The 24,215-nt window shown below is 44.7% G+C and overlaps 1 protein-coding gene across 2 annotated transcripts in view; it reads left to right on the top strand.

Annotated features, from left to right (window-relative positions):
• Nucleotides 1-5,086: 5,086 nt before the first annotated feature.
• Nucleotides 5,087-24,215, top strand: part of MTMR2 (myotubularin related protein 2) — a 55,381-nt gene continuing 36,252 nt past the window's right edge. The window contains exons 1-4 of one of the 2 annotated variants that reach the window (XM_040340180.1): nucleotides 5,087-5,198; nucleotides 11,848-12,045; nucleotides 17,459-17,524; nucleotides 23,394-23,488. In XM_040340180.1, coding sequence (XP_040196114.1) covers nucleotides 17,467-17,524; nucleotides 23,394-23,488 — 153 coding nt within the window. In that variant the 5' untranslated portion in view covers nucleotides 5,087-5,198; nucleotides 11,848-12,045; nucleotides 17,459-17,466. Of the gene's footprint in view, nucleotides 5,199-11,821; nucleotides 12,046-17,458; nucleotides 17,525-23,393; nucleotides 23,489-24,215 lie in introns of both variants that reach the window. The other variant, XM_040340179.1, reaches the window with a different exon arrangement.

Here is a 24,215-nt window from a genome sequence, read left to right as displayed (position 1 = left end):
TCACTGCTAGTCTAGTTTCCCGTTGCAAAGTTAGTCGTCGTTTTAGCTGCCCTAACTTTACACAGCACATGTATGTGCTGTATAAAGTATGGCCGTCGTTCCCGCGTCGAAATTTAAACATTTTTTGTTCTTGCGTAAGACGTCCGGGAATACGAAAGTACGCTACGCACGTCGCTGTTCGAAAAAATGACGTCACTTCGCGCAAAGCACGGCGGGAATTTAAAAACGGAGCATGCGCAGTAGGTCCGGCGCGGGAGCGTGCCTAATTTAAATGGCACGCGCCCCTTTGAATTATGCGGGCTTACGCCGGAGGCCGCCGGCGTAAGTTTTCAAGTGCTTTGTGAATCAGGCACTTGCGATGAAAACTTGCAGCGGTGTAACGTATTTACGATACGTTACGCCGCCGCGATTCTACGTGAATCTGGCCTTCTGTGTTCAGGTGTTGACAAAGATAGAGTACAAAATACCTCCATTAGCAAAGGTGCTGAAGAGGAGATCCAGCCTGTGCTCGGGAGCCTGGAGGGAAGAAGAGACCATCAGACCCTGGGAAGTGCATTGCTGCCCAGCCACTCACCAGCGCCCCCTTCATATGGTGCCCATGGCACTTGCCATGGCTGCCATACCCTAGATACTCCCCTGTGCCCGACCAAACTCACATCGGAATTCCGACGGAATTCCATTGGAGGAAAAGAGAACATGTAAACTCTGATGGAATTCCTCTGAATATCTGATGAAAAAACTCAGATGGGCATACACACGGTCGGAATTTGCACCCCCTATACAATACTTTGCACCCCTATAAAACACTTTGCATCCCCTACACCCCTATACAACACTTTGCACACCCTGCACCCCTATACAACACTTTTCACCCCCTATACAACACTTTGCACCCTCTATACAACACTTTGCACACCCTGCACCCCTATACAACACTTTGCACCCCCTATACAACACTTTGCACACCCTGCACCCCTATACAACACTTTGCACCCCTTATACAATACTTTGCACCCCTATAAAACACTTTGCATCCCCCTACACCCCTATACAACACTTTGCACACCCTGCACCCCTATACAACACTTTGCACACCCTGCACCCCTATACAACACTTTGCACCCCTTATACAATACTTTGCACCCCTATAAAACACTTTGCATCCCCCTACACCCCTATACAACACTTTGCACACCCTGCACCCCTATACAACACTTTGCACACCCTGCACCCCTATACAACACTTTGCACCCCCTATACAACACTTTGCACACCCTGCACCCCTTTACAACACTTTGCACACCCTGCACCCCTTTACAACACGTTGCACCCCCTGCACCCCTATACAACACTTTGCACCTCCTATACAACACTTTGCACACCCTGCACCCCTATACAACACTTTGCACCCCCTATACAACACTATGCACACCCTGCACCCCTATACAACACTTTGCACACCCTGCACCCCTATACAACACTTTGCACCCCCTATACAACACTTTGCACCCTCTATACAACACTTTGCACCCTCTATACAACACTTTGCACACCCTGCACCCCTATACAACACTTTGCACACCCTGCACCCCTATACAACACTTTGCACCCCCTATACAACACTTTTCACACCCTGCACCCCTATACAACACTTTGCACCCCCTATATAACACTTTGCACACTCTGCACCCCTATACAACACTTTGCACCCCCTATACAACACTTTGCACCCTCTATACAACACTTTGCACACCCTGCACCCCTATACAACACTTTGCATCCCCTGCACCCCTATACAACACTTTGCACACCCTGCACCCCTATAGAACACTTTGCACACCCTGCACCCCTATACAACACTTTGCACCCCCTATACAACACTTTGCACACCCTGCATCCCTATACAACACTTTGCACCCCCTGCACCCCCTATACAACACTTTGCACACCCTGCACCCTCTATACGACACTTTGCACACCCTGCACCCCCTATACAAGACTTTGCACCCCCTATACAACACTTTGCACCCCCTATACAACACTTTGCACACCCTGCACCCCTATACAACACTTTGCACCCCTTTACAACACTTTGCACACCCTGCACAACACTTTGCACACCTTGCACCCCCTATACAACACTTTGCACCCCCTATACAACACTTTGCACACCCTGCACCCCTATACAACACTTTGCACACCCTGCAACCCTATACAACACTTTGCACACCCTGCACCACTATACAACACTTTGCACACCCTGCACCCCTATACAACACTTTGCACACCCTGCAACCCTATACAACACTTTGCACACCCTGCACCACTATACAACACTTTTCACACCCTGCACCCCCTATACAACACTTTTCACACCCTGCACCCCATACAACACTTTGCACCCCCTTTACAACACTTTGCACCCCCTGCACCCCCTATACAACACTTTGCACCCCCTATACAACACTTTGTACCCCCTGCACCCCTATACAACACTTTGCACACCCTGCACCCCCTATACAACACTTTGCACACCCTGCACCCCCTATACAACACTTTGCACCCCTATACAACACTTTTCACACCCTGCACCCCTATACAACACTGTGCATCCCTATACAACACTTTGCACCCCCTGCACCCCCTATACAACACTTTGCACCCCCTATACAACACTTTGCACACCCTGCACCACTATACAACACTTTGCACACCCTGCACCCCTATACAACACGTTGCACCCTCTATACAACACTTTGCACCTACTGCACAACACTTTGCACCCCCTATACAACACTTTGCATCCCCTATACAACACTTTGCACACCCTGCACCCCTATACAACACTTTGCACCCCTTTACAACACTTTGCACACCCTGCACAACACTTTGCACACCTTGCACCCCCTATACAACACTTTGCACCCCCTATACAACACTTTGCACACCCTGCACCCCTATACAACACTTTGCACACCCTGCAACCCTATACAACACTTTGCACACCCTGCACCACTATACAACACTTTGCACACCCTGCACCACTATACAACACTTTGCACACCCTGCAACCCTATACAACACTTTGCACACCCTGCAACCCTATACAACACTTTGCACACCCTGCACCACTATACAACACTTTTCACACCCTGCACCCCCTATACAACACTTTTCACACCCTGCACCCCATACAACACTTTGCACCCCCTTTACAACACTTTGCACCCCCTATACAACACTTTGCACCCCCTATACAACACTTTGTACCCCCTGCACCCCTATACAACACTTTGCACACCCTGCACCCCCTATACAACACTTTGCACACCCTGCACCCCCTATACAACACTTTGCACCCCTATACAACACTTTTCACACCCGGCACCCCTATACAACACTGTGCATCCCTATACAACACTTTGCACCCCCTGCACCCCCTATACAACACTTTGCACCCCCTATACAACACTTTGCACACCCTGCACCACTATACAACACTTTGCACACCCTGCACCCCTATACAACACGTTGCACCCTCTATACAACACTTTGCACCTACTGCACAACACTTTGCACCCCCTATACAACACTTTGCATCCCCTATACAACACTTTGCACACCCTGCACCCCTATACAACACTTTGCACCCCTTTACAACACTTTGCACACCCTGCACAACACTTTGCACACCTTGCACCCCCTATACAACACTTTGCACCCCCTATACAACACTTTGCACACCCTGCACCCCTATACAACACTTTGCACACCCTGCAACCCTATACAACACTTTGCACACCCTGCACCACTATACAACACTTTTCACACCCTGCACCCCCTATACAACACTTTTCACACCCTGCACCCCATACAACACTTTGCACCCCCTTTACAACACTTTGCACCCCCTGCACCCCCTATACAACACTTTGCACCCCCTATACAACACTTTGTACCCCCTGCACCCCTATACAACACTTTGCACACCCTGCACCCCCTATACAACACTTTGCACACCCTGCACCCCCTATACAACACTTTGCACCCCTATACAACACTTTTCACACCCGGCACCCTATACAACACTGTGCATCCCTATACAACACTTTGCACCCCCTGCACCCCCTATACAACACTTTGCACCCCCTATACAACACTTTGCACACCCTGCACCACTATACAACACTTTGCACACCCTGCACCCCTATACAACACTTTGCACCCTCTATACAACACTTTGCACCTACTGCACAACACTTTGCACCCCCTATACAACACTTTGCATCCCCTATACAACACTTTGCACACCCTGCACCCCTATACAACACTGTGCACATCCTGCACCACTATACAACACTTTGCACCCCCTATACAACCCCCTTCTACACTTTGCACCCCCTGCACCCTCTATACAACACTCTATACACCCTGCACCCATATACAACACTTTGCACCTCCTATACAACACTTTGCACACCCTGCACCCCAATACAACACTTTGCACCCCCTATACAACACTTTGCACCCCCTGCACCCCTATACAACAGTTTGCACATCCTGCACTACTATACAACACTTTGCACCCTCTATACAACACTTTGCACCCTCTATACAACACTTTGCACCCTCTATACAACACTTTGCACCCCCTACACAACACTTTGCACCCCCTACACAACACTTTGCACACCCTGCACCTCCTATTTAACATCACAGAATTCCCCATTATGCTCTCTCTGTGTCAATCTGTATTACATCTCACCCTGTCCCCCCACCCTCATTACAGCTCACTCCGTACCCCCAATACCCCCACACTTCATTCTCCCTGACATAAAGCGCCCCCTGCTGGTCACATGTGGGCTGTTCCCATCTCCAGGACTTGGGAGAAAACTTCAAAAACCAATGCGGAGAGGTCACATGACCTAGTAAGTGCAATCAGTAGAAAGATGTGATTTGTGACCAATGGAAATGCTGAGGGGTGTGATTAGGAATAGGTTGGAGAGGTGACATGACTGTAATACAGGTCACCACCTCAGTCCCTCCTCCTCCCAGTTACTACAACTGCGTGCATGCGCTCCAGGAAGCGAGGCGCGTCTCCGTGTGTTGCCGCGCGCCCCCTACATTGAATCACTTGTGTGTGTGAGCGCGCCGGGGGGCCGAGTTCTCGCGAGAAGTGTCGGAGGATTCCGGGAGAGGTGAGGAGGAGGAAGCGGGGGTGTCAGAGTTACTCGGGTCCCTCTTATAGACTTGTCCATGACGTCACTGATCACAGGCACCACTCAGGGCTGGCAGCATTGCTGGGACTTGTAGTGCAGTAGGAGCTGACAGGTGTAGGGGCGGAATAAACTGTATGAAGAAACAAACACTTGTACTTTCTAGAGTTGGATGGAGTATTTAGGGGTTAAAGTTTCTGTCAGGGTGTTCTGTACCGCCTGTATACCATGGGGGGGATTCCCTTCACTTCCTGTCACAGTGACACCACAGGAAGTCTCCCAGAGTGGGGGGGGAGGGGGTCCCCTCTTAGACTGGTGGTGTCCCCACCCATTGGCAGCGTTCTCATGACAACATTAACCACTTAAGTTTTTCAAACTTTCCAAGTTAAAATCTTGCTAATTCGGCTAGAAAATTACTTTGAACCCCCAAATATATATATCTTCAGACACCCTAGAGATTAAAATTGCGGACGTTGCAATGCTTTATGTTACGGCGAGTAAATTGATGCAAAATTGCGCCCGCACGTGGAATGGCGACTAGCTTTGACCCTTAAAAATCTCCACTTCCAGACCGAAGGTGTTTTTCAGATTCGGCATTTACAAGACTAAAACAGTTTTTTTTTGCTAGAAAATTACTTAAAACCCCCAAAAATTATATATATTTTTTTCTAACACCCTAGAGAATAAAATAGTGGTCGTTGCAATACTTTTTGTCACACCGTATTTGCGCAGCGGTCTTACAAGCGCACTTTTTTTGGAAAAAATTAACTTTTTTGAATTAAAAAATAAGACCACAATAAATTTGGCCCAATTTTTTTATATATTGTGAAAGATAATGTTACGCCAAGAGAAAATGATACCCAACATGTCCCGCTTAAAAATTGCGCCCGCTCGTGGCATGGCGTCAAACTTTTACCCATAAAAATCTCGATAGGCGACGTTTAAAAAATTCTACAGGTTGCATTTTTTGAGCTACAGAGTAGGCCTAGGGCTAGAATTATTGCTCTCGCTCTAACGATCGCGGCGATACCTCACTTGTGTAGTTTGAACACCGTTTTCATATGCGGGCGCTACTCACGTGTGCGTTCGCTTCTGCGCGCGAGCTCGACGGGACAGGGCGCTTTAAAATATCTTTTTTTTTTTCTTATTTATTATTATTATTGATTTTATAATGTTTTACACTGAAATAAAAAAAAAAAAAAATGTATCACTTTTATTCCTATTACAAGGAATGTAAACATCCCTTGTAATAGAAAAAAGCATGACAGGTCCTCTTAAATATAAGATTTGGGGTCAAAAAGACCTCAGATCTCATATTTAGACTAAAATGCAAGAAAAAATAAATAAATAAATTGTCATTTAAAAAAATGACAACAAAAAAATTGTCTCTTTAAGACGCTGGGCGGGACTAACGTTTTGACGTCACTTCCGCCCAGCAGAGCTATGAGGACGGGTGGGAGCCATCTTGCCCTCACTCACCAGGCGGCAGCATCCGATCTCCTCCGCTGCTATCGTCGGCTCCGGTAAGCAGCGGAGGGCGCGGAAGAGCGGCGGGAGGGGGGGGGCCCTCTCCCGCCACCGATAACGGCGATCTCGCAGTGAATCCGCCGCGGAGACCGCCGTTATCGTTTACACGGCCGCCCACTGTAAAGATGGATACCTCGGTTGTGACAGCAGCTGCTGCCGTTACCGAGATATCCATCTTTAAAAACAGGACGTATATATACAGTGGGCGGTCGGGAAGTGGTTAAAAATGTCTACAAGTTGTATGTTTAGAGGAGGAGGTCTGGTGCTAGAATTATTGCTCTTGCGCTAACGATCGCGGCAATACCTCACGTGTGGTTTGAATATGTGGACGTGACTTATGTATGCGTTCGCATCTGCGCGTAGGGCGGGGCGGTTTAAAAATGTTTTTTTATTTCTTTTACTTTTTATTTTTACACTGTCTTTAAAAAAATAAAATGGGTCCCTTTTTTATTCCTATTACAAGGAATGTAATCATTCCTTGTAATAGAAAAAAAAAGCATGACAGGTCCTCTTTAAGCACTTCCATACCGGGCACTTACGCCCCTTTCTGCCCAAGCCAATTGTCCGCTTTCTGCGCTGTCGCTGTTTAAATGACAATTGCGCGGTCGTGCTACACTGTACCCAAACAGGATTTTTATCATTTTGTTCCCACAAATAGAGCTTTCTATTGGTGGTATTTGATCACCTCTGCGGTTTTTATTTTTTGTCTATACAAATAAAAAAAGACCAAACATTTTGAAAAAAAAATTAAGTTTTTTCTTTTTTTTTCTGTTATAAAATTTTGTAAATAAGTACGTTTTCTCCTTCACTGATGGGCACTGATAAGGCAGCACAGATGAGGCGGCGCCAATGAGGTGGCACTGACATGCGGCATTGATGGGCACTGGTAGGTGGCACTGATATGCAGCACTGATGGGCGGCACTGATGGGCATTGATAGGCGGCACTGATGGGTGCTCATGGTGGGCACTGATGGGTGCTCATGGTGGGCACTGATGGGTGCTCATGGTGGGCACTGATGGGTGCTCATGGTGGGCACTGATGGGTGCTCATGATGGGCGACACTGATGGGCACTGAAAGGCTGCAATGGTGGGTACTTATGGGTGGCATTGATAGGTGGCACTGCTGGGCACTGATATGTGGCACTGATGGGCACCGATACATGGCACAAATGGGCACTGATATTCAGCACTGATGGGTACCCCTGGTGGCACTGGCACAGATTTTAAATGGGCACTGGTTGGCAGCTGCCTGGGCATTGACTTGCATTTCCTGGTGGTCTAGGGGGCATACCTGGTGGTCCAGTGTGGTAATTAGAGGGGGGGGGGGGGCTGTGCTGATAAACTATCAGCACAAACCCCCCCTGTCAGGAGAGCAGCCGATCGCCTCTCCTCTACTATCAGACGCGAGTGAGGAAAAGCCGATCTGCAGCCTTTCCTGTTTACATTGTGATCATCCGTGATTGGACCGAGATCAGTGTAGCGGTGTGTCAGACTGACGCACCGCATCACCGATCGCCGCAATGCGCGCCCCCCCCCCCCCCGGGTGCGTCAGGATAGCGAAACAACTTCCTGGACGTCAATTCACTATTGACCGGGCGGGAAGTGGTTATTGTGAGATCTGGGGATAAAAAAGACATCAGATCTCATAATTACACTTAAAAGACATAAAATGTATTTATTTATTTTTTCAATAATTTTTTTTTTCTCCCCTATTGAGGCCGGGTACACACGGACAAACATGTATGGTGAAAGCGGTCCGTCGGACCGTTTTCACCATACATGTCTGCCAGAGGGCTTCTGTACGATGGTTGTACACACCATCGTACAGAAGTCCGCGCGTAAACAATACGCGGGGCGTGTCCGCGGTGTCGCCGCGTCGATGACGCGGTGTCGCCGCGACAATGACGCGGCGACGTGGGCGGCCCGCCTTTAAAATGCTTCCACGCATGCGTCGAAGTCATTCGACGCATGCGAGGGACGGCGGGCGCCTGGACATGTACGGTAGGTCTGTACTGACGACCGTACATGTCCGAGCGGGCTGAATTCCAGCGGGCTGTTTTAAAACAAGTCCAGGAATATTTGCCCGCTGGGAAAAGGCCCGGCGGGCAAATGTTTGCTGGAATTCGGCCCGCTCGCGCCCACACACGAGCAAACATGTCTGCTGAAACTGGCCTGCGGGCCAGTTTCAGCAGACATGTTTGCTCGTGAGTATGGGGCCTGAGAGCATTGGGTGGAAGTGACGATTGATGTCACTTCCGTCATCCAATGGTATGGAGCCGAGTGGGGGCCATCTTTCCCTCACTTGACTCCATGCCTCCTCTCTCCCGCTACTAAAAAAAAACAACTGATCTTGGCGTTTTATGAATGCTTTTAAGGGCAGAGTAGGGATTTGGGGTCAGTAATTAAAATTGATAAAAAATAAATAAAGAATTTAGGGCAACAGTGTAAAAAAAAAAAAAGAAAAGCAACAGTGTAAAAATATTTTTTTTTTTTTTTTTTAAACTTTAACCACTTCCATACAGGGCACTTATACACCTTCCCGCACAGACCAATTTTTAGCTTTCAGCACTGTTGCACTTTGAATGACAATTGCGCGGTCATGCTACACTGTACCCAAACAACATTTTGATCATTTTGTACCCACAAATAGAGCTTTCTTTTGCTGGTATTTGATCACCTCTGGGATATTTATTTTCTGCAAAAAAAATTTAAAATGACCGAAAATTTTGGAAAAAAAAGTATTTTTTTGTTTCTGTTATAAAACATTGTAAATAAGTACGTTTTCTCCTTCACTGATGGGCACTGATGGTACTGCACTGACGGGCACCGATAAGGTGGCACTGATGTGGTGGTATTGATGGGCTTGGATAGGCGGCACGGATGGGCACGGATAGGCGGCACGGATGGGCACTGATAGGCGGCACGGATGGGCACTGATAGGTAGCACAGATGGGCACTATTGTATGTGTTGTACTAATGGATGCCAATCAGTGATGCCCATTGTGGGCACTGATTGGCATCCATTGCGGCTTTGATTGGCATCCATTTTGTGTGTCCTCCTCATCCCTGGTGGTCTAGGGTGGCATCCTTTTTTTTTTTTTCACTGGTGGTCTATATGGCCATCCTTGGTGGTCCAGTGGGCATCCTCGAGGGGAACTGTGCTGATGATCGAACAGCACAAACCCCCCCCTGTCACAGGAGCAGCCGATCGGCTCTCCTTTACTCGCGTCTGACAGACGCGAGTGAGGAAAAGCCGATTACCGGCTTTTCCTATTTACATCGTGATCAGCCGGACACTGCTGATTGGACACTGCTGATCACGTGGTAAAGAGTCTCCGTGAGAGACTCTTTACCTTGATCGGTGTTGCGGGGTGTCAGACTGACACCCTGCAACAACGATCGTCGCGATGCGTGCCCCCGGGGGTGCGCAGCGGCTCAGAATCCTGAGGACAACATATGACGTCCAGTCAGGATTCTACAACCACTTTCCCGACGTCAATATGTCATTGGCGGGCGGCAAGTGGTTAAAGTAAAGTGCCCCCATCCTCGCACACAAAGGTGAACTCAGTCCCATGCATATGCAAAAATTGATCGTCCCACATGGGAGGTATCCCGCGATCGTAATATCATGGGCAGTGATTCTAGCGCCGGACCTTCTCTGTACATCTAAAGTGGTAACCTGTAAAGGTTTTTAAAGCGCCGCCTATGGATAGTAAAATTGATGTCGTTTGTCGCCTTTGCACAGGCATGTGCCATGTTAAAGAGTGACATGTTTGGTATCTATTTACTTGGCATAACATCATTTCTGTGCCCCCTAGCAGTCGGCGGGAGGGAGAGAAGGGGAGCTGGTAGCGCTGTGGGGGTGGGGATCTAGAGGGGCCCAAACAGCTGAAAGAAGGGGAACCAGGAGAGGTTATAGTCCCCCCCCATTCCCACACCCTGCAGTAGCTGAAAACCAGTGGAAGCGGCATTTGGTCTTATCTGACCACAGCACTTTCTCTGAATGATTTAGATGCTCATTGGCAAACTTTCTTTGGTGGTATTTAATCACCTCTGCGGTTTTTATTTTTTGCGCTATTAACAAAAATAGAGCGACAATTAAAACAAAATTCAATATTTTTTACTTTTTGCTATAATAAATATACGTATTCTTCTACCTATTTTTGGTAAAAAAATCGCAATAAGCATTTGATTGGCTTGCGCAAAATTTATAGCATTTACAAAATGGGGGATAGTTTTATGGCATTTTTACTAATAATTTTTTTTTTTTACTACTAATAGCGGTGATCAGCGTTTTTTTTTTTTTTTGTGTGACTGCGAAATTATGGCGGACACTATTGACACATTTTTGGGACCATTGTCATATTCACAGCGAAAAGTGCTATAAAAATGCACTGATTACTGTGAAAATGGCAGTGAAGGGGTCAACCAGGAGGGGGCGCTGTAGGGGTTATCTGTGTTCTAAGGGAGTGTTCTTACTGTGGGGGGGACATGGCTGTGCGTGTGACGTCACTGATCGTCGTTCCCTAACACAGAACAGACGATCACTGACAGCCGCACTAGGAAGAACGGGGAAGGTTTGTTTACACTCACCTCTCCCCGTTCTTCCTCTCTGTGACCCTATCGCGAGTCCCGCGGGCGAGCTCACGGAGGACAGGACCGGGTCGCGGACGTGCCGCCAGCGGCGCGCTCGCGACCCACAGCTGGGCATCTTAAAGGGGACGTACCTGTACGTCCATGTGCCCAGCCGTGCCATTCTGCCGACGTAAATAGTCGTGCGGCTGGCCTTAAGCGGTTAAAATCCACTTATGATAACAATGATAGACTGATCATTTCTTTGTAAGTGGGAAAACTTACAATATCTGCTGGGGATCAAATTATTTTCACCACTGTATTAACAGACAAAAAAAGGTTTTAAATAATTGCTGGCTTCTTGTAAGTTCGCTGATCAGGTAATCACATTTTTTTGTTGTTGATGCAAATATAATGTTCTAGCTAAAAATAGTTTTCAGAAGCTGGCAACACCCTTTTTAAATATAACCTTCAAGAGCAAATGTTGTCCTGTTCTTTATGTAGAACAGTGTGATCTCTATCTTGTGCAGAGAGGAGAACAGCAGATGAACAGAAGAAATGCTGAGTGGAGGATTACAAGAGAGGAACTGAGCTGTGCTTGTTACTTCTGGAACTGCATCACCAGGACGGTCACGGTCTCCGCAGCTGTGATGATGTCATGATCATGTGACCACACCCCACGGGGACAACCTTCTGAGCAGGCAAGCAAAGCAACACACACTACCAAGGTATTTATATTTACGTATGATACTGTATGTTGTAGATGGACCACATGTTATGTGCTCTCCTACTGAAAATACTGGTTGCCTGGCCCTCATGCTAACCCTCTGGCCTCCATATGTTGTGTCACTAACCAAAAAGTAGTTTACAATTAAAGAGTAACTTTTTTTTATTATATATTTGCAAAGAAGTAGAGGAGAACTGCACCCGGTGTACAAGTGCCAGCAAACAGGTCTTCATATACATATATATATATATATATATGAAGACCTGTTTGCTGGCACTTGTACACCAGGTGCAGTTCTCCTCTACTTCTTTGCAAATATATAATAAAAAAAAGTTACTCTTTAATTGTACTTTTTGGTTAGTGACACAATATATATATATATATATATATATATATATATATATATATATATATATTGTGTAAGGGGTTAGCTCGGTAGTGGGGTGTGTGACCCCCTTGGATGGGTTCACCACACACTGAATTTATACAGACTGGCAGTCGAAGACGGTTGAAAACAAAGATTTTGGTTTATTCGTCCATCTTGCTGGAAACAAGTGCAAGCCTCCAAACAGCATAAACAAAATCAAACATAAAATAAACCCTGGCCACTTGGGGCGTCTACCTTCACCACACAGGAACCTATCTAGGGAGTCTTGCACAGCCTAGTGCTGGGCAGACATTGCTGGTCATACATCAGAAAAACAATAGTCTTTTGATTTTTATCACACAGAAAAATCAATCCTCTCCTCACCTTCTCAGAAGACTTTCTGGCACTGCTCTCCTTAGGGCCCTTTCACACCTACGGACAAACGGTCTGTTTATTACAAGTCCGTTTACGGACTTGTAATGTATCCCTATGGGATTGCAGACGTTAGCGGATGATGCATCCGCTACCGTCCGCAACCATCCGCGTCCGCAAAGATCCGCTTTTGCAGACGGAAGAAAACCCTATTTTTCTTCCGTCCGGAGGAACGGATCGGAGGAATACGGACACACGGTCCGTATTCATCCGATTCCCCATAGGGGAGAGCGGAGAAGAGACAGGGCGGTCTCTGCACTGTGTGCGAGGACTGCCCTGTCTGCCGACAGCTCAGCGGGGATTTACGGAGGAATCCCCGCTGAGCCAAACGGGCTAACGGAGCGGATCAATACGGATCCGCTCCGTGTGAAAGAGCCCTTTCTCACAAAGACTCGGGATGCAGCAAATCAGTGGTAATCCTCTGGACTACTTATAGAGGCCTTAATTGCCTCATTCTGAACAGCTGAAGTTTTCCAACGGCCTTAGACCTTTTTCTGGCTACATTTGCAGCCGACGCCTAATAACAATTGGTGTATTGTCTAAACAGGGCAGAAATGTATGTCCCGTCTGTGACAACACCCACAGATTTACCTGACTTCCTGTCATATATATATATATATATATATATATATATATATTTTAACCACTTAAGCCCCGGACCAATATGCAGCCTAAAGACCCAAGGTGTTTTTACAGTTCGGGACTGCGTCGCTTTAACAGACAATTGCGCGGTCGTGCGACGTGGCTCCCAAACAAAATTGGCGTCCTTTTTTCCCCACAAATAGAGCTTTCTTTTGGTGGTATTTGATCACATCTGCGGTTTTTAGTTTTTGCGCTATAAACAAAAATAGAGCGACAATTTTGAAAAAAAAGCAATATTTTTTGCTGTAATAAATATCCCCCAAAAACATATATAAAAACATTTTTTTTCCTCAGTTTAGGCCGATACGTATTCTTCTACCTATTTTTAGTAAAAAAAATCGCAATAAGCGTTTATCGATTGGTTTGCGCAAAATTTATAGTGTTTACAAAATAGGGGATAGTTTTATTGCATTTTTATTATTTTTTTTTTTTACTACTAATGGCGGCGATCAGCAATTTTTTTCGTGACTGCGACATTATGGCGGACACTTCGGACAATTTTGACACATTTTTGGGACCATTGTCATTTTCACAGCAAAAAATGCATTTAAATTGCATTCTTTATTGTGAAAATGACAGTTGCAGTTTGGGAGTTAACCACAGGGGGCGCTGTAGGAGTTAGGGTGCACCTAGTATGTGTTTACAACTGTTTGGGGGTGTGGCTGTAGGAATGACGTCATCGATCGTGTCTTCCCTATAAAGGGAATGACGCGATCGATGCGCCGCCATAGTGAAGGACGGGGAAGCCGTGTTTACACACGGCTCTCCCCGTTCTTCAGCTCCGGGGAGCGATCGCGACGGAGCGGCTATAAACAAATAGCCGCGCCGTGGTCCCGGATCGCTCCCCGAGCGGACCCGACCTCCGCATGTAGCGGGGGGGGGGTCCCGATCGGACCCCCCACCCGCTAATAGGCGAGGACGTACGTGTACGCCCATGTGCCTGTACGTGCCATATTGTGGACGTATATGTACATGCGGGGGTCGGGAACTGGTTAAAGCCAGGGGTGGATTGACAACTCACGGGGCCCCCGGGCAATAGAAGATTATGGGCCCCCGAGGCTTACAGATGGCCACCAGAGTGCAGAGGCGGGGCAGCTAAAATCTCAGGATTTTCACAGCAAAAGCATGTTGGTTTAGGACATTTCAGGGACAGATTTAAAAAAAAAAACACAGATTTTTACATACTGTCCCTGGTTTTACTGAGCCTGGCAACCCTGATGGGGGCCCCCTGGTGGCATGGGGCCCTCGGGCAGTGCCTGAGTGCCTCAATGGTCAGTCCGCCCCTGATATATGCATTTTATTAAATCCTAATTCCTGATTTTCTGTCACTTTATATAGTTTGTTTGGGCCAAGTTTATGAGAGAAATTTTAATCGCTTTATTTTTTTTTTTTTTTTTTGTGAATTCTCTTCCAGAGCTCCTCTGTTTTTTTTTTTTATGGTTATTTGGAGACGCAATTAGTGTTCACCTGCCCGCCACCTGCTGTTGAAATCTTGTGTTATAATATAACCATAAAATACAATGGCATTGTAAACACTGGCCTTCTGTTCTTTACAATGGGCTGAGGGAGGTGAGGGGGCCTTAAAACTGCAGCAATACACAAATCCTTTTTTTTTATTTATTTTTTTAAAGCATATTTCCACGGCTGCAGCCAATTGTTAGAAACTCCACTTTGTTTGTTGTGTGTTCTTGTGTTCTCATTCACACAGCACACCAAATGATAACTGCAAACAATATTTCTTACCTTTTCTACTCTTTAGGCAGCTTCTGTTGTTCTGACTAAGGCCCCTTTCACATTGAGGAGTTTTTCAGGCGGTAAAGCGCTAAAAATAGCGCTGCTATCCCGCCTGAAAAACTCCTGCCCAGCTACCTCAATGTGAAAGCCGAAGGGCTTTCACACTGAGGCGATGCGCTGGCGGGAGACAAAAAAATCTCCTGTCAGCAGCATCTTTGGAGCGGTGAGAGGAGCGGCATGTATACCGCTCCTTCACCGCTCCTTCCCATTGAAAACAATGGGAACCGCGGCAATACCGCCCGCAATGCGCCTCTATAGAGGCGCATTGCGGGCGATATTAACTCTTTATCGGCCGCTAGCGGGGGTTAATACCGCACCGCTAGCGGCTGATACCCGCGGCAATTCCGGCGGTATAGCGCCACTATTTTTAGCGGCGTTATACCGCCACCGCAGCTCCCGCCCCAGTCTGAAAGGGGCCTAACTTGAAATACAGTGGAAACTTGGTTTACGAGTAACGCGGTTAACAAGCGTTTTTGAAAGGCGAGCAATTTTTTTTTTTTTTTAATCCTGACTCGGTTTGCAAGCGTTGTCTCGCAAAAAGAACAGAATTCAAGCTGATGGGGTGTGCAATACAGCATTTGGCCAGAGGTGCGGGGGCGCCGGTGTCACTCGGAACGGTTTTAAGCCGTTTGGAAAAACTCAGAATCACTCGGAAATACTCCTTTCCTGCAAATTTCCGAGATCAGCCGAGTTGTCCTTGAGTATTTCTGAGGCTCTCCGGCACCCCCCCTTCTCTGGCCACATGCAATATTATAGCATGCCATAGAAGTCAATGCGGAACGAATTACCTTTTTGTTTCCATTGACTTCTATGGAGAAACTCGATTTGAAATGCGAGTGCTTTGGATTACAAGCATTCTCCTGGAACGGGTCATGCTCGTAATCCAAGGTTCCACTGTATGCTTATTTTATAGACAGATTGGATTGAAAGTGCATTAACATACAATATAACACATCCGTAACCACTTGTTGACCGCCTTATAGCACTTTTACTGCTACAGGGCAGCAGCTATGTGCAAGATCACATGTGTGTGTATATGTACATACATACATACATACATACATACATACATACATACATACATACATACATACATACATACATACACGTAATCCTCCACTTCCGCCTGCAGAAAACATCTGCTTCCGGCGGGCCACTTATGCGGTGAGAATTTACAACAGAAGCTGATATGCCGGTCCCGAGGACTCAATGTCCTCCAGCACCCGCCGATCGTTGGTAGAACACAGAGGACTGAGATATGCCTATGTAAACAAGGCTTTTCCCAGTTCTGACAGAGGGTAAGGGACGATCTTGTGTTTGTGTAAAGCAGAGAATAGAATCGTTCTTTACCCCTAGCGAAAGCAGCACAATGTGTGCGCAAAAACAGTGGCTGGGAACACAGTTAACCCTTTGCTCACCCTAGATGTTTTACCCCCTTCCCAGCCAGTGTCATTAGGACAGTGCATATTTTTAGCACTGTATTAGTGTCACTGTTTCAAAAGTGTCAGTTAGTGTCTGATAGTTTGCTGCAATATCACAGTCCCACTATAAGTCACCAATTCCTGCCAATACTAGTATAATTTTTTTTAATTAAAAATTATATATATATATATATATATATATATATATATATATATATATATATATATATATATATATATATATATATAAATATAAATTATTATTTTTTTTATGTGAACCTGTTACCTCTAATAATAATAATAATAATAGTCCTATACTCAAGAAGTTTTTTAACTGTGCAGAAACTCAAAGGTTTCTGTATTGATTTTGGATTAGGTGCCATACCAACCTAGACTCATAACTGCACAAAAATAATGTGACCTTTTCAGAATCTCTGGTTTCGGATAGTTCTAGGACTTTGTGATTATCTTTTATCCCTTGCTTTCAGTAGACGGATATTGCAGATGTCTTGTCTGATCTTGTTTATTGTGGAAACAGACCCCCTTGCATTTACATATCATTTCTCTTGTATTGTGCAATGTGCCCTGAAAGCATTATGCAGAATTCTGCCAGCAAAACTTGTGATTGGTGAATAACTTGGTGTTCTGTTCACGTCCCAAGGATCTGCTCCAGAATAGCTGGGCTTTTATAGGCCAGGTGCAGCCCCTCCATTATTGTGATTTTTTTTTTTTTTTTTTTACCTTTTCTGCGGTTTTAGGTCCCAAAATGCTTGCTGGAATGGAAGAGCTGCTCCTGTTACCTGGAGAGGTGGTAAAAGATATGGGTAAGCAAAATACCTTTCTGTTTATAAATCAGGGCATTATATATATATATATATATATATATATATATATATATATATATATATATATATATATATATATATATATATATATATATATATATATATGACATAAGGTTATTTGCTTATTTTGCACTTTATTTAACATCACTTTATTTAAAGTGCAAAATAAGAAAATAACCTTAGAAATGAATATAAATAAGTCATAAAATGTGCAGGAATAGTGCCTAAAAAAGGATCTGCAAAACTATTGCTTGCTGACATAGAATAAAACCTTAATGCATAATATGGATCATAAACATATCAAGTGAAAAAAATAAATCCTTGATGAAGTCACGCGACGAGTGACGGGACGGGGCTTTGTGACGTCACCGCGTCACGAACAGTAAATCACTATCTGCACCGAGCCAAGACACTGCAATCTCTAAGTGACAAATAAGGGGCTCGCGCACCCTGGTTGTTTTGAGTTTAATGCTTTGGTGCACTAGAGGAAATACACCCTAAAATGTGAGTTTTATTTTTATTAAAGAAATGTTTTTTAAACAATTCCGCACTTTGTCAGTTTCTCAGATTTTTATGAGAATCTTATATATGAGGATTACTACATACCAGATTGAGTTTCCCTGGAACAGGATCCCAGCTGCCAGCCATGGGAATATATTCCCCTTAAAGGGGAAGGCTTACAGTGAGTTGTGAAAGGTATGTATGTGAGGTGAGCACATAGTTTTGATGGTGAAGGGGCACTGGAGCTGATTTGTGATAAATTCCACATGCACAGAGGTTTTTTTATTTTATTTGTAATTTTATTTTATTTTTTAGTCACAGCTGATTATATATATATATATATATATATATATATATATATATATATATATATATATATATATATATATATATATATATATATATATATATATATATATATATAAATTCTGAGTTTGATCTCATGGACTGATATTATTAGATGATGCTTTTATATTTGGTTTTTATTCACTACAATATTTTTTTTCACTTAATATGTTTATAATCCATATTATGCATTAAGGTTTTATTCTTTGTCAGCAGGCAATATTTTTGCATATCCCTTTTAGGTACTATTCCTGCAATTTTTTTTTTTTTACTTCTAAGGTTATTTGCATATTTTGCACTTTATTTAACACAGCATATTAGAGGGGTATCGCTTTACTATTCCCTATTTGAGTAAATGTGGGAACACATGTAGGTGTACAGCAGCAAACCCCAACTTTGAGTTGTTTTTTCAGTATTTTTTTGCACGATGTAGTGGAGGTGATCAGGCACTAAATAGATAAAAAAGATAATAGATAAATATATATATATATTTATTTATTTAAAACGTATAAGTCCCTTTCCACACGTGGGGGTAGGCGGGGGGCTAGGAATCTGCCTGCTCATGAGGGAATCTGTATGCTGGTTTCTGCTGAGCAAGCGGATGGCTGGTCCGTGCTTATGCAGAGCAGACACAGCCCACTCTTCTCTATGGGTGGTCAGATGTAAACGGACTGCCTGTCTGTTTACACCCGACTGCCATCTGATCCCTATTCGTCTAACAGATCGGATCTCCCTTCCATCTGTTTTTATCAGATTGGATGGCAGCGGGTGTAAGTGGACACATATCTGCTTACATCTGCCGCTCAATAGAGGATAATGAAGAGTCCGATTGGGTCTTCCACTGTCACCTGTAAAGCCTGTATACATATTAGTTACAGTAAAACCTTGGTTTGAGAGTAACTTGGTTTGAGAGCATTTTGCAAGACAAGCAAAATGTTTTAATACATTTTGCCTTGATATACAAGCGATGTCTTGATATACAAGTAGCGTCATGTCACAACTGAGTATAAAAAAAAAAAGAGGAGCCTCTAAGGGTACCAATATGGTTATATTTAATGAAGGTACAACATTTAGCAACTTATTGCTACACTTGGAGGCACCTCTCTTCTCTTTTATACCCTGTAAAAAAATGCTTTGATATACAAGTGCTTTGGATTACAAGCATGTTTCTGGAACAAATTATGCTCGCAAACCAATGTTTTACTGTACTTTATTTGTAAAGCACCCAGCTAATTATAAAAACTGAACGCTGCTTTACAGAAACAAAATGACCCGCTATTATCGTCTCTCTATCAGTCCCATCACACTCTGTAGATAATTGCAAGGCAAGTGGTTGCTTGTGTTGCGAACACGTCATGCTGATGCTGGCTTTACTCACTAGTGAGACACCTTGTTGTGATTCTTGTCCTGCATACTTGTTGAAGATCAGTGACTCGTTGGATCGTGAAGCCAGAATCGAGGTGGAGGCTTACACCACCCAGTTTCTTTAATAGCGAGTCCACAATGGCAAACTATATACCAATGGGTGTGCTGAGATTGCTCGAGCATGTTGTGTTCAGAAAAAAAAAGGGGGATAATTGCGCTAAACCGAATAGTGTAAATATATCAAACAAATCAGTTAGGCCTCAGCCCAAGTGCATGTGCTATATATACCTATAATAACACTCTAATATACAAACAATTGTGTTAATCACACAAAGTGAGGGGACCAAAAAGCCACCCAGCCTTGCGTGGGAAGGTATATGGGACTCCCGGTGGCACAATGCTAAAAGGTTACTGCTACCATAAGCATCACAACACCGAGGAGCACCCACAACCAAAATAGTGAACCAAACCGATGGAGTGATAAATAAAGTCCAAAATAAATCGAGGTAAAGTGATGAGTCCAGAAGTATTCCAATGGCAGGAAAGGCACCCGTGTGAACTGCAGAGATGATGATATTAGACACCAAACGTGAATCCACCACCAATCATGCAGCTGCTTACCAGAAATCGGGGTCCTGCCGGACCACTATCAGCATATCACTCAACCGTGAGGCTTTAAATGAGTAGTGACTCCTCCACTGGAACTAGAACCATACCAGGCTCAGCGGTGGATATAAAAAACAGAAACAGAGCTCCACATAGCATAAAATCTGGGTGATTTTTTTTTAAACCAAAATGTAGCATATATACAACTCACATTTAAGTCGATAAAAAACAGCATTGGCCTGTAACGCCGGCCGGACGTATCCAGGAACAAAGCCACTCGTGTATAGCGATGAGGGGGATGGCATCCGCACGTCACTCGCTCCGCCCGACGCGTTTCGTGAAAGAATCACTTCGTCTCGGGGCACGAGTGGTATGCAGCGCCATCCCCTTTTAAAGAAAACAAAATAGCAATCAAACATTATCAATTACACTAACCAAGCCTCGCTCTGGGTTCCACACACGTGGATATGTTGTGTTCAGATACATTTAAGACAGAATTCCCCAGAGATGAAATGTAACTAGAACTACACTTATACTATAGGAGGAATAGGATAGAGTTTTAAAGAAGAATGCTAGGTATGGATATGTTCACATAGTTACATTAGCCAAGTTTGGATCAATGTAACTTTGCACAAACCATATCTGTGGGATCCCTTTAGAACAGCTATTCTCAACCAGGGGTTCTATGGAACCCTACGGTACCTCCAGAGGTTACTAGGGGTCACTTGATTTGTGGCTGATCGACTCGTTCTGATGGCGCATGCATAATTCCAAGTCCAACTCCACTTAGCAAGAGCCAGCAGCATGACGCTAATGATATTTTTAGCTGTCTGTTAGGGTGGCAATTTGATCACCACTGTAAGAGACATTCTTTCTTCTGATCCCAATTTGTTTAAATGTTATCTGGGGTCCCTCGAGCCCTAAAAAGGTCAAGGAAGTCTACTCTAAAAATCTGAAAATCACTGTAGTAGGTATCGCTACTCCAGTGATCTCCACTTGCTCTTGCATCACTTTGGGGGCCTCTGCTGAGCAGTTAACCTGCTGCATTCTCAAGGCCAGAGGTCAGCTTCTCTGCACAGGTGCTAATCAGAGATCACTTTGTATTTCTCAGTGAATACAAAGTGTGCTCTGATTGGGCAAGGTATAAGAGGCAGTGGCTTCACGCTCTCCACCTCATCCAATCAGAGAATGCATTGCATTTACTGAAAAGTTGCAAAACATTCTCTGAATGGTGCCCATGCCCAACAGCCAACCTCTTGTGTTCCCATTGCAACTGGACAGCCACTTGGCAGGAGACCCAGAATGTTGTGGTAATCATTGTAGTAGGGATGCTTACTACAGTGATTTCCAGTCTCTAGAGCAGGGATTAACAATAAGCGGACCTCCAGCTGTTGCAGAACTACAAGTCCCATCATGCCTCTGGGTGTCATGCGTGTGGCTGTCAGTCTTGCTATGCCTCATGGGACTTGTAGTTCTACAACAGCTGGAGGTCCACTAATTGCATATTTCTGTTCTAGGGGGATTCCACAGGTATGGTACTGTATATGCATAATTACAAGCTTAACCAATGCAATCATGTAAACATATTCATACCTAGAATTCTTCTTTAAAAATACTTGTAGCATAACTTTCAGAAGTTTGTCTCTATAATATCTTCCCATACTCTTCTGTACAACTGAAATTTAACTCCAAGTAGGAGATCTTGCACTGTAGGGCAGTCAGATGCTGTAGTACAATGCTTCTAAATAAATATTCTTTTTAGGACTGAGGATAGAGATTCCCCAGTCCCTTTCTCGGCAGCACTGAAAATTAATGGAGAGAACACAGCGCCTCCTCTCCAATCATAAACTGAGACATCGTGATCACTGACTCTGTTCATTTGCAAAAGGAAGGAGCCGGGTTTACAGGCTCCTACCTCCGCTCTCCATCGTGACAGATCAGGGACAGAGGGGGCGGAGGAGGACACGGAGCAGAACGGAAGGGGGACATGGAGCAGAACACAAGGAGACACGGAGCACAGAGGGGGACATGGAGCAGAACGGAAGGGGACAGCCGCAGAACGGAGGAGGATACAAAGACAGTCAGCGGTGATCGGTGCGGTGGGGGGAGTTCACTAAAGCAGCTGAAAGCGGGGGGGGGGGAGCCGCTGTCGGGGTTTATTGAAATCTATACATGGTGATCGGTGCTTGTAACTACCCCACCGCACTGATCACCGCTGACTGTCCAGGTATCGGGTGCAGCATTGGAGCATTTGCCAGAGTACATGTACTCTTAACGGGACAACCCGAGAAATTGACAACTTTGCCCTCGCTTTTCACAGAGCTACAAGACAGAATATCATGCCTACTAAACAAAATAATAACACTCGTCACATAGATATACATGACCTGCCATTATTTACCTCCTTACAAGTATCCTTGTTGCATGGCTGTACTGCTATTGTTATTTTTGAGTCACTGATTTAGAACAAACGTGCTGCAATTAAAATTCCTGACCTGCATGTTTGTTCCGAGTCTGTGTCTCAAAGCATTAAAGTGGATTTTCTATGGAAAAGAGAAGGTCTTCATTTTTGCAGGGAGCTCAAAATGCAGCAAGAAGGCACTCCAGTCCATTGGAAGGGTGTATTCTTGTGACACGTTGAGCACCCGGCTCTGCTGGGACACATGTTATTGTCACCTGTGCTTCCCAGGAGCAACTTTCTTATATTTGATAGGACCCCCTATCTCGAATCCTGGATTCGCACAGGTTCTCGCATCGCAGCAGTGTGAACCAAACCTGATACTAATTAAAACAAAAAAAGTACAGATACGCAGATATACGGCCCCACGGCAAAAAGGCCAGTCCAGTGAGGTCCCATATACAGGTATGTGTTATGTCGGTGTGAAGGGGTTAATCTGTGTGCCATCATTGATGGTCTGAGTTTTTTGTAGTTCAGTCAGTTTCTTATGAAATTATGTTACTCATTATAAAATGAGTTTATATTGAGCATTATGTTTGTATCTCAGAGGTAATTCTGTGTTTTCTTTTGTAGCTAAAGATGTCACATACATCTGTCCATTTACTGGGGCCATCCGGGGGAGTTTCACAGTTACCAACTACAGACTGTACTTTAAAAGTTTGGAGCGGGTAAGACCATTTAGTGATTTATCTTTGATGCATTTTTATTTTTTATATCTGTGAATAGATTCCCTTATTCAGCTGATATATTTAAATTGTTTGTTACCCCAACATTGCATACTCCTGATATGTGTCTGTTATACCATGTACTTCTGTTAAGAAGTATACTGTTCTCTTTGTATTGCTTCCTTTGTGTGAAATACCTGGGGTTCCTGGCAGTCCCCCTGCTTTCCTTTTGCATACTGACCACACTAGGCATGAGAGCACATCCATTTCAGCATGGTCAGTTTTCTGGCTTTGCTGGGAGAACAGCCTGCATGTCCCCCAATGAGCAGGACTTGTGCTGAAACATCTCCCTGTACAGCTCTTCACTGGGAAGATCAGTGTATTGCTGTTTCTCTGCCTCCTGCTGACATCCCCCTGCAGTCTCCACCACCACCACCACCACCACCACCTTTCTATGCAGCTGAGAACAGAGATGATGTAAATAGAAAAAGGGTATATATATATAATTTATAATTTTTTAAAAACGATGGTGTGTAGGCAACGTCGTTTTAATGATGAAGTTGGAAAAACGTTTTTTCAACATGCTGAAAAACAATTTTTTTTTTCATGCTGAAAAATTATCGTGTGTACGCGGCATTAGAGTGGATTCGATATTTTGTTCTCTATCCATATACAGTAAAGGAAAAAAGTATTTGATCTCCTGCAGATTTTGTACGCTTGCCCACTGATA

The sequence above is a fragment of the Rana temporaria genome, chromosome 2 (assembly GCF_905171775.1).
Source record: "Rana temporaria chromosome 2, aRanTem1.1, whole genome shotgun sequence".
Taxonomy (NCBI): domain Eukaryota; kingdom Metazoa; phylum Chordata; class Amphibia; order Anura; family Ranidae; genus Rana; species Rana temporaria.
This window is presented reverse-complemented; position numbering and strand designations above follow the sequence as displayed.